Consider the following 12803-nt stretch of genomic DNA (forward strand, 5'->3'; position numbering starts at 1 on the left):
TTCATGAAACCCAACTTTGCCAAAAGTCGGCAACTTCTGAAAATGACCGATCCGTTTCGCTCAATCCTACTGCAGAGATCTACAGCTGAGGTGGAACGGTCTGTCCATAGGACAACAATCAGTCGTACACTGCACAAGTCTGGCCTTTATGGAAGAGTGGCAAGAAGAAAGCCATTTCTCAAAGATATCCATAAAAAGTGTCGTTTAAAGTTTGCAACAAGCCACCTGGGAGACACACCAAACATGTGGAAGAAGGTGCTCTGGTCAGATGAAACCAAAATCGAACTTTTGGTAACAATGCCAAATGATATGTTTGGCATAAAGGCAACACAGCTCATCACCCTGAACACACCATCCCCACTGTCAAACATGGTGGTGTCAGCATCATGGTTTAGGCCTGCTTTTCTTCAGCAGGGACAGGGAAGATGGTTAAAATTGATGGAAAGATGGATGGAGCCAAATACAGGACCATTCTTGATGAAAATCCGTTAGATTAAAACTTATCCAGGTGTTAGAATGGCCAAGTCAAAGTCCAGACCTCAATCCAATCGAGAATCTGTGGAAAGAGCTGAAAACTGCTGTTCACAAACGATCTCCATCAAACCTCACTAAGCTCGAGCTGTTTGCCAAGGAAGAATGGGAAATAATTTCAGTCTCTCGATGTACAAAACCGATAGAGACAGACCTCAAGCAACTTGCAGCTGTAATCGCAGCAAAAGGTGGCGCAACAAAGTATTAAGTTAAAGGGGCCAAATAATATTGCATGCCCCACTTTTCAGTTTTTGAATTTCCACAAAAATTTAAAATAACCAATAAATTTCGTTCAACTTCACAACTGAGTTCCACTTGTTGTTGAGTCTTCACCAAAAATGTACATTTGGTATCTTTATGATTGAAGCATGACATGTGGGAAAAGGTTGAAAGGTTCCAGGGAGCCAAATACTTTCGCAAGGCACTGTATATCTATCTATCTATCTATCTATGCTATGTATGGAGCAGGTAGGCCTCTGTCCCACTAGAAATACTGTGTCGTAAATACATATTTCGGCTTATGGACCCTGGCTGTGTTCGATCCTTTGCCTACAATATGCAATAAACTAATAATTTCCATTACTAATGACTTCCAAAAAACATAAGCCTTGACGACTGGTGAGTAACGGGTTAAAGATGTAGTCACCGAAACAAGGCTCCATTAAAGGCAAATCTCCCAGTGTTCAGCAGTACATCAAATGATGTCTCTAAGCGAAGCACAAAGTGACCACTGCAGCCAATATATGGATGAAAATGCTGAAATATGCAATAAACAGATTGAGAGGCAGCTCGTTCTAGCGAAGAGTATTAAAAAAAAAAAAAACTACAGATGGGTGTCAAAAATAGCCAAGTGTCAGATTCGCTGGAGTATTTCTCGCTTGGCACATGCTCACAGTCACAGCTGTGAATGGATTCTCTGTTTCCAAGTGCAAGCCTTGCTGGCATCCACTGCAAACATTGGAAAACACTAGTGCTCGCGTCTACTTTTAGAGGGAGGCAGTAAGAATTTAAGCCTGTTTAACAAGGAATGTGGTATAAATACCGATGACAGATTCAATTGGGATTATTTATACTAATATCGCTCTGTATTAAGGGGGATCTGCTTTATTTTTACCCCCAAAAATGCTACTGTTTAATGTGACAAATCATGCCCGAGTCCAGAACATCCTACTATAAGAACAGGACTATTTTACTAGGTTAAGGCAAGGCAAAATGTATTTGACCAAATGATTAAAAAAAAAATTCAAATGAGAAAAAATGAAAAAAAGATAAAAAAAAAAAGAAAAACAAATTGAAATTAGTTTCTAAATAAACAGAACATTCTGGTCTAGAATGGAAAATGACAATAATGCAGTTGATATATTGAGGGACAGAAGCAAAATGGAGAATAAAACGCACGCTATTGGTATTAGGAATATATAATTAAACCTCCAACCATAAAATCAATTGAGGTTTCTCCACCTTGTCCCTACCGCCGTCTTGCTATAACCACACATGCCAACCCAGTGCTGTGACCACAGATCAACCCTGACGAGAAGACATTCTTCAAACAACTGCCAATACCTTCACACGAATGTGGCCGCAGCAAGCTGGCAGCCAGATAATGTTTCAAAACACCATCTGCGCCGTACACAGGCTGTGCAGCCGAAAAGCAGAGCGCCCTACCTAGAGAAGAGCGAGGAATGGAGCAAAAAAAAAAATACAGCAGAGCTCAACATATTCTTCCAGGGCCTCGAGCTAAGAAAGTGTTACACAGCCCACCTTGTCCAGCTCGCCCAGGCCATGCTCTTTCCATTGGCCCTCTCCCCAGCAAGAACCAGATGTGTTTGTACTGGCAAAGTATCTACATTTGGGGACCGGACCACCATCCAAAATTAATATTTTCTTCTGCATATTTGAGTAAAATCATTCCCAGCCTCGTAGTTCTGTATATAGCACCGTGCTTAAAAAAGAATTGCTGTAATGCTCCATTTATAGCCTCGCTCAAGTGGGAAAATGCCATATACAAGGAACAGTTCAATAGTTTATAGATAAAACCTAGTGTACATGCAATACACATATATGAACACATATAAAGCCTAGTGTATACACAATACACACTTCTACAAAATACACACATAAAACCTAGAGTATATGCAATACACATAAATGAACACATATAAAGCCTAGTGTATACACAATACACATACACACTTCTATAAAATACACACATAAAACCTAGTGTATATGCAATACACATATATGAACACATATAAAACCTAGTGTATATGCAATACACATAAACACATAATACCTAGTATACATGCAATACACATATATAAACACATATAAAGCCTAGTGTACACACAATACACATAAACACTTCTATAAAATACACACATATAAAACCTAGTGTATATGCAATACACATATATAAACATATAAAATCTAGTGTATATGCAATACACATAAACACATATAAAGCCTAGTGTGTACACAATACACATAAACACCTATAAAATACACACATATAAAACCTAGTCTACATGAAATACACATATATAAACACATATAAAGCCTAGTGTATACACAATACACATAAACACCTATAAAATACACACATATAAAACCTAGTCTACATGAAATACACATATATAAACACATATAAAGCCTAGTGTATACACAATACACATAAACACCTATAAAATACACACATATAAAACCTAGTGTATACGCAACATAAATAAACACATAAAACATGGAGTATATGCAATATACGCAAATAAGCACATAAAATGCACACATATATAAACACATAAAATCTAATGTATATGCAATACACATATAAACACATAAAACCTAGTGTATACACAATACACACAAACACTTTTATAAAATACACACTTAAAAACCTAGTGTATATGCACATAAAATACACACATATATAAGTACTTATAAAACCTGGTGTATATATTATACACATATATAAAAAAAACACCTAGTGTATATGCAATATACACATACATAAACAGTTAAACACAATATAAAACCTGATGTACATGCAATACGCATATATCCACACATAAAACGCACACATATATAAACACATATAACCTGGCATATATACACAATACACACTTATATAAACACTTGTACTCTATATAATATGTACATATATAAATACATATGGACTCATCTATGGAAACGTACATATGCTGTGCGTATGTGCATATGCGTATGTAGATAGAACTACAGTACATATATGTATATACGTGTACACAACTAATTCTAGAATGATCAGTCCCATTCTGCATTGTGTCTGCTGCGGCCAAGGCTGCACATAAGCATCTAAGGCTGAAGTGAAGGAGACATCCTGACTTACCAGGCATCCTGCATAGAGCCAGCCCTGGAAAGCAGCTCTCCCTTGTCTTCTCCCAGGTCTACAGGCTCCAGCTCTGGACTGGATGGCTGGCCATGCAGGCTGCTGGCTGCAGGCGAGGATGATGCTAGACAGATGGAGAGCTGACACTCCGTATTGCACTTGGAGCAGAAATGTGAAGGATGACAGGAGCACATGTGGCCTTGAACCCAGCCCTGTCTCTTCAGGCAGAACAATGACAGGGATGTGTGTGCAAATTAGCACAAGCCCAGGTCTCTCCTGCTGACTCGTCTCACTCTATCTAGCGACTCTGGCGAGAGGACAGGACGATCCGCCGCTTACAATTCGCAGATCATTGTCACCACTTGTGCTCATTGATCCACATAGCGTCGTCATCTTCCGTAGGGTCGTACGTCAAAATACAAAACACGACACAACCGTTACGTACATAATAATTAGGTCCAATATTTTTTTTTTAATCAATTAACCCCTTTCTTCATTCCCCCTGACTTAAACAGGGGTCACGAAACCAGTTCTCTGTCTTTACCCCCCACCACCCCAACTCCGTCGTACAATTACCCGTAAACACGCTCTTTGTCTGCCTTTGGAAAAAAAAACACAATAAACTGATTTTGTAATGATTTTTTTTCTACCGTAATAGGCCAATTCATCCCACTGAACAAAAGTATCCGATGCCTCGTCTTTGTTAGCCCTTGAAGTATGTGTAAAAACACACTCGGAAGAGGGGCACAGCGGTCCTACCCCCCCTGGGAACTGCGGATTGATAGTCTCCAAACATTTACAGCTTGTGCTATTTTACCTTTTCCATGCTGATCCATAGGAGATGAAAACAAAGTATCTCCTGCGAAGCCTTTTCAAAGCTTAACAATCATGTCCTCCTGCTCGCGAAATTCGCACACCCTTAAATGTTTATCCTTCAAGTGAATAACGCGAAACCTCTCTGGGTTCAGTGCACTCTTCCCTAATAAGCTTTAATGGACACCATGATACATAAAGCTGCAGGCTTTTGTTAGGCTGCTTTATGGAAGGCTGGCTATTTTCCTCTCAGCAGTGGCTCTTTAGTCCTTTGTATAAGATCCTTACCTCATAGGAGAAACATACGCCTGACAAGCCTGTCTTATGTAGCGAGCTCAGGTTTCTACAGAAAAGCTGAGCCCCAGGAACATAACTGCTGCTTCAAACTCTCTCCTTGAGCATAACCCTTCCTAAACCTCGGCAGTGTCTGTGCAGAACATCTTTTCAGCACATGAACCGCGCACGCCGCCTCTCTCGAAAGTACCTGTGCCAGTGTATGTTTCAGTCAAGGAGAGATGGAGCAATTATTAGATTCCAGATCTTCAGGAAGTCCCTTCCGCATCATTCCAGCAATGCTCAAGACGCACAAGCTGTTCCTTAACTCTTGCAGCCACCATCCATCTCCTGAATAGTCATTTCCACGCTGCAGTATCAGCCGATGTCAGTTTCTACCCAATCCTTTCTATACAGTCAACTAATGAGATCTATGTGTTTAAACAGTGACAAAATGTCCCCTCCTCCATGACGGTCTTCCTCCTCCGTCTACCGAACAGAAACATCTCCTCTCTGGTGAGATAGACAGATTTCGGGCTCCCTTCATACGCAATTTTGGCAGCACTTTTTTTATTGCATTTGGCTTTTTTGCAGTCTTTTTTTTTCAACTGCGCCGAGTTTGATTATAAATCACATACATCTTTTAGGGGTTCTGCTTCAACCACAACGGAACGAAAAATGCCACCGTGAGATACATCAACACATGCGTTTTATACCCCTAAAAGAATCATGGAGGTCTATGGGAGAATAATGGTACCAACTACCTACAAAAAGTCACATCTAGAGGATAATGCCTTTGATCAAAGAAAAGCCCCAAAAAAACCATTAAGACAAGGGACGAAAAAAGTCAAGGGGAAAAAAACATACTATACATCAAATTTCCATATTGAGCTACAGTATAAATTTGCTTCTAAAAAGGGCGGTATGTGTAGGCAAACTAAGGGTATGTCCACATATTAAGTATCTTTTGCACCATTTCTGCATTTTGTGGCAGAAAAACGGCAAAAGTGCGCTTTTGCCATGTTTTTAACTTGCAGATATTTCCACACTCATTAGTATGGGTCAAATCTGCATCAAATTGACATTAAATCTGCAAGTCACAAATAAGCAACGTGTTCATGAGACTTCAGAATTCTCATTCACTTTTCTGGCATCAGGAAACCCTACAGGTCTTGTGACAAATCTGCACTGAAAAAAAAAAATGGAGCAAAAACGCAATGTGTGCACACAGCCTAAGATTAATCTTCTTACAATGTAGCAGCAGCAGCTGACATCAGTCACGCCTGTGTAGATCAATGTTCCTGGAGCTCCTCTTAACCGGATGTGTACGACATTACGGTATATACTTGGGGGCATACAAGGGTCTAGGCACACCAATCATCCTCTACTTAGCTCCTTTATCTCAAACAATATATCAAAACATCACGATAAACTCTACCAATGTAAATTGTTAAAAAAATATATAAAAAAAGCGAAACATCGTAAGCAAAATGTAAAACATTTGCATTTTTCCCCCCACAATTTATAATATTTAACCCATTGAAGACCACATCATGCTTTATCAAGGTGAACCCACGATTGACACTGGGTTATAATTAAATGCACACAAAAAAAATCAACCTGCCCACCGTACCCGTAAGGCGATCCCACCAACAGCGTAACCCTGTCCCTTCCAGGTTACGGTAGCACTGTCGACAGTGTATCTACCAGCCATCTAAAGTGCAATGTCTCTAATAGAAAATCTGGATGAACAAAAAATTTGCAGTGACTTAAAATTCACCTCCCATCCGCTGTGTGATTATGCATCCTTTCCTTGCGTAAAAAGGCTTTTAAAGTCGTTATCTGACTGGAGTAATTGCCACTTTAAATTGATCCACGTCAACAGAAGCAGGATCCCTGGGGATTGTCACCTTGAAGCTGGTTGCAGAGAAGGGTTTGACAGGATGCCTGAGCATCTGAGTCTACTTCAGAGTTTTTTTCTCCTCCAGCAGCCAGCTGCAAGCTCCACTTTTTTTTTCTCCCCTCCTCATTATTTAATAGTTGCAGACTTCAACCTTTTTGGCAGTGCTCCCTGAATACATATTCCTTGTAACACAGCTACAATAACACTTTGCATCATTTAAGAAATGTATTTATAGGGCAAGGCGTTAAGAAGGTGTAGATCATAGCCAGGATGGATGGAGATAAAACACAAGACTGGGTCTTATGGAAGGTGCCAAGAGACTTTTTGATATACATCTTAAAAGCATCCTAATGAACTCGTCTACTATGGCGTCTTCCCAAGCCAAGTGCTTAGCCGAGACACTGTAGAATGGACAGATCTGTAAAACTTACCAACATGGTCTAACGCACTATAAAAATGCATCTGAAGAGCAGGGGAGGACGGCAGTGACCTAGAGTCTACGAGGATCTGGTGTCTCTGCTCTGGTCCTGGCTATGTTCTCCTACTTATAAGCTGCTCTGTTGTGATCCATGGAGAATTCATGACTTCACACAGTGGGTATTAAGTGAGTGCATTGTAAAGAAGTTGACACCTGATTGATCCTAATTGAAAGCAATACACCCGACCAAATACACTCCTACCACATCTGCTCTTTCCTGCCACCAGCTATTCAGAGCAAGAGAATAGTCTCAGATATTCTAACCCACCAAATAAAGGCGCTCTTCTAAGCAGGGCCGCATTAACAGGGAAAAACAGGGCCAGAAAGGGTTCAAATGGTAAGTTTTACTCCTTGTTGGCTTTAACAAAGCTGAATAAGGCCTTTTTTTTCTAGCCTTTCTATGTGCAAGACTTGATAAACTGAATGAAGAGGTGGCACTCAATGATTGTCCAAGAAGCATTGATGAATGGTCAATAGACCCTCATCTGAGGGTGGGCTTCGTGAGTTATTGACAAACCAGCTTGGATGGGCGGACTTGCTAATGTCCACATTTTCTCCCATTTTAACCCTCAGACCAGTGGCTGCCAATTGAGACTTCCACATTAGAAAGTGATCTCACAAAAAGAAAAAAGTACAAGCCACTCCAGGGATTTCAGATTCTAATTTGTACAAGGTTTTCTGAAATGTTCCAGCTAGCTGGAGGCTACTAGTGTTTTCCTAAAGTATCCCACTGACAGGGAAACCCACGTAATGGGAGAGCTGTATGGGTGGGTCAAAGGCTGTAGGGAAATCAATTAAACCCTGTGCATGACATGAAATCTATTGACATATTAATAACATAAAAAAATATATGTACCTTGCTACTCAGTAATAAAAAAACTAAAAACTTTACTATACCAAAACTAGTACTGTATTATATCACATCACAAAGTGTTTGTTAGCCGATAGTGAAAAAAATAGCAAAATTGACAATAAACTATATAAGTGAGCTAGTATTAAAAATGGTAAGAACTGTCATATTAGACAGTAGTAAAAGCTAAAATTTGATCTGTTCTTTACGTAAACCCTAAAACTATATAATATATTATGTTATCTAGTAGTATAAAAGATCAAAACTGTCCCTAAACTTAGAAGTTATGTAAGTTAGTCAGTAGTTCAAAAAGGTAACAACTATCCTATAACTAAACTAATAAACTATAAAAGTTATCCAAAAGTAACTAAGAGGAGAATATGTACTATTCCTAAACTAATATAATACATCAGTCAGTTGGAAAAAAAAAAGGCCAAACTATCCAATACCGAAACTAATAAATTAAAATATAACATTGTGCTACCTAGTAATACAATACAAACGATCAAAAGTGACCTAAGATCTAAAAATCTAAACTATATAAAAAGATAAAAACTATCCTTTCCTTAAACTAATAAACTAAATAATACAATGTTAGCCAAATTTTTGTAAAAAAAGAGATACAAAAAAGTCCTAAACCTAAACTAAACTAATAAACTATATACTATCATTATGTTCAGAAATAAAAAAAAGGTAAAAACTATCCTATACCTAAACTATAGTATAATATTGTATTAGCCAGTAGTAATAAAGTTAAAAATTGTCCTCTACATAAACTAAGTTTTCAATTATATTAGCTGGTAGTTAAAAAAAAAGGTAAAACTTATCCTATACCTAAACTAACAACTAAACTAAGTTAAAGAATAAAAAGATAAAAAAAAGTCCTATACGGAAGTTGGTAAACTATGTAGTTTGCTAAGGATAAAAAAAGATAAAACAGTCCTGTACCCAAACTGATAAACTATAGTAATATAATACCGTAATGTAGAAGTAATCTGCTGACTACAGCCACAAAATTGTGACAAGGTTATATCTCCTACCTCTCTATAACTAATGTACATATATATTAGTTAAGGAACACAAAGCAAATATTTGAGTTGAATAATGCCGCCATCTATATACACACAGCGAGGAATGGACTACCAGCAAATATACCCAGGCGTCAATCTTGCTATGTTAGTAGTGTATAAATGATTCTATCAGTTAAGTGAACAGGTGGCTTTGCATAGAAAACTGATGAATTGCAAACAGTCTATGAAATAAAGTAGGATTGTCTACTCTCTACTCTCCGTGGCGGTATTAAGTGAACAGACTGTGCTGCACACTGACTGGTGTGTGCACTGTGTGATTCTTCCAGGCTAAATAGATGGCGGTATTTAAATTCGACTAAATTCATTGCACAAGCTCTCTTAACATTTTATTGAAAAGCCTTTGTTTTAATGTCAGCCACTCTGGGTTGTGACTGATGGCGAGTTAGTTTTGTTAAAATGCGAGGGTGATTGCATATGCTTCAGTGAATCTTCCCTCCTCTTATCATCAGGGACAAAAACCTGCAGCTTTGCTATATGCAGACTGCCATCTGGACAGCCTGCTCTGAGTACCCACCCCACACAACACTGCAGGCACCATTACAAGGCTCCGGAGCTGTGTCGAGCTATTCATGACTTACCAATTTCACATTTTATGCTTGTACGCTTGCCACAATAAATGCTAATCAGAAAAGCCATGAATGACTTATTATCACTACAACTGGAAGCAAGGCCTCCACGTCTCATACCTATAATTAGTAGCTCTGACATGGCAGAGCGGTGGCACTGGCTAATCCTACGTGAATTGTTCCATAGACATTGGAATTGGGTCATCTAGATCACAACCATTGGGTGTGAAAAACAGCAAAAGAAAAAAAAAATACTCCACAATCTGGAGGAGAAACATCGAGTCATCATCTCATCATCACTCAAAGCTGACCATTGGAGAAGAAGGTGAAGCACTTAGTCATCGTCACTTAGATCTGACCATTGGAGGAGATGAAGCATTGAGTCATCCTCACTCAGCTCTGACCATTGGAGGAGAAGGTGAAGCACTGAGGCATCGTCACTGAGCTCTGACCATTGGAGGAGGAGATGAAGCATTGAGTCATTGTCATTCAGTTCTGACCATTGGAGGAGAAGGTGAAGCACTGAGGCATCGTCACTTAGATCTGACCATTGGAGGAGATGAAGCATTGAGTCATCCTCACTCAGCTCTGACCATTGGAGGAGAAGGTGAAGCACTGAGGCATCGTCACTGAGCTCTGACTATTGGAGGAGGAGATGAAGCATTGAGTCATCGTCATTCAGTTCTGACCATTGGAGAAGGTGAAGCATTGAGTCATTACCACTCAGCTCTGACCATTGGAGCAGTAGGTGAAGCATTGAGTCATCATCACTTAAGGTACCTTCACACTGAGCAACTTTTGAACGAGAACGATAGCGATCCGTGACGTTGCAGCGTCCTGGATAGCGATCTCGTTGTGTTTGACACGCAGCAGCGATCAGGATCCTGCTGTGACATCGCTGGTCGGAGCTAGAAGGCCAGAACTTTATTTCGTCGCTGGATCACCAGCTGACATCGCTGGATCGGCGTGTGTGACGTCACGACGTCACCGCTGTGCTCTGCTTTACGGCCGGCCGGCGCTGACAGTCAGTGAGGGAAGGTGACGGTAGGGGACATGACAGACACCGGAATGTGAGTATGTAGTGTTTTTTTTTTTTACATTTTCAATGGTAACCAGGGTAAACATCGGGTTACTAAGCGCAGCCCTGCGCTTAGTAACCCGATGTTTACCCTGGTTAACCAGGGACTTCGGCATCGTTGGTCGCTGGAGAGCTGTCTGTGTGACAGCTCTCCAGCGACCACATACACAACAACGAAACAATGATCACGGCCAGGTCATCGTCACTCAGCTTTGACCATTGGAGGAGGAGGTGATGCATATTAAGTCATCGTCACTCAACTCAGACCATTGGACGAGAAGGTTAAGCATTGAGTCATCATCACTTAGCTCTGAACATTGATGGGCAAGGTGAAGCAATGAGTCATTGTCGCTCAGCTCTAACAATTGAAGGAGAAGGTGAAGCATTGAGTCATCATCACTTATCTCTGGCCAATAGAGCAGGTGAAGCATCGAGTCCTCATCACTCAGCTCTGGTCATTGGAGGAGAAAGTGAAGCATCGAGTCATCGTCACTTAGCTCTGACCATTGGAGGAGAGATAATCTGCATATATTTTTTCTCAGGGCTCATTGCCACACCCACTATACTACCTACATCAGTTGATGGTCTCCACAAGTAGAAAAGTTAGCCGTCTAGACCTACATCAAAGGCCTCTCATCAAAGCCAACCATTCCCTTGCTAATTTGCATACGTTTTTCCTCCAGGACATATCTTCTCCAAAAGGAGAAAAATTACTTCCCTGGACCGATATGAAAAGGCCTCTCATCCAGTCAACCCTACTCTTTTCTGATTATAAGCAAGAACCCTGTATGTAGATGGGGGAGGTCTTTTTTTTGGGGTGGGGACTCTGTTTAGGCTTACATCCTCAGTCAAGACTTCTTAAAGGGAATCTGTCAGTAAGATCAACCCTCCTCAACTGTCTATATGGGGATGTAGGTCATAGGAAGCTGAATAACATGATACCTTGATATCTGCAATCTGATCTCTTATTCCTGAGAAATCCACATTTTTCTAAATATGTAAATGGGCTGTTAAGATCTATTGGTGGAACATAGATCTACCTAAGAATTTGTCTCCAGAGGTCATTTTGGATGAAAGGGGGCGTTACCAGTGTGAGACATGTAATGATGGGCAGTCTGCTCTCCAGATTTTACATGTCTCACACTGGTAACGTTTCCAGGGAGATCTATGTCCGGCCCATAGATCTTAACAGCTCATTTACATATTAAGAAAATATGGATTTCTCTGGAATAGGACATCGATTGCAGATATCAAAGTATCATGTTATTCAACTTTCTATGACCTGATTCCTTTTAAAGGTTTGAACATAGATTGATAGAGTAGCTACCACTAATTGGTGGCATTAAAAATACAGCTTTTTTTCCTCCTAAGGCCTCATTCAGACGTCCGTTTTGAGACGTGTGCTTCATGTCTAGAACACATTAAACTCTATGCTGCTATTCACGCGTCCGTTTTTTTTTTCCGCAGTGCGGATGAAAAGTCCCAGTACAAGTCTATGGGTCCATAAAAATCACAGACAACTCACGGGTGACGTCAGTGTACAATCCAGTAATTAACAATACACTGAAAAGAGACATCTTGTCATTTATTTATACGTGAAAATCAAAGACAAAACGCGGACCGTAAAAACTGACGAAGCACCGATGAAACTTGGATCCGTGACTCTTCTCCCATTCTCTACATTAGAAACACTGACGTCTGAACGAGGCCTGATGAAGACATATTTTTTCTTTTTTTTTTTTACAGGTGCCAATTCTTAGTCTCCACATGGAGGAACATTCCCTTTCGCTGAGACCAATGTAATGTTGAGTAATATGAAATAAGGCCACTGGTCACAGTCAGTTTCCTTCACAGGGGCA

The 12803-nt window shown here is 40.0% G+C and overlaps 1 protein-coding gene across 7 annotated transcripts in view; it reads right to left on the bottom strand.

Moving 5' to 3' along the window:
* RUNX1T1 (RUNX1 partner transcriptional co-repressor 1) overlaps positions 1-12803 on the bottom strand; it is a 209544-nt gene that overhangs the window by 139674 nt on the left and 57067 nt on the right. For 2 of the 7 annotated variants that reach the window (XM_069731605.1, XM_069731608.1), the window contains exon 1: positions 5190-5397. The exons of 2 other annotated variants lie outside the window; for them this stretch is intronic. Coding sequence is in view for 3 of the 5 variants with exons in the window: in XM_069731602.1 (XP_069587703.1) it covers positions 4710-4728 (19 nt within the window). In the remaining 2 variants the exon portion in view is untranslated. Of the gene's footprint in view, positions 1-3892; positions 5398-12803 lie in introns of those variants that run through there. 3 more of the 7 variants (XM_069731604.1, XM_069731602.1, XM_069731607.1) reach the window with 3 other exon arrangements.

Source organism: Ranitomeya imitator, chromosome 6 (assembly GCF_032444005.1).
Source record: "Ranitomeya imitator isolate aRanImi1 chromosome 6, aRanImi1.pri, whole genome shotgun sequence".
Lineage (NCBI taxonomy): Eukaryota > Metazoa > Chordata > Amphibia > Anura > Dendrobatidae > Ranitomeya > Ranitomeya imitator.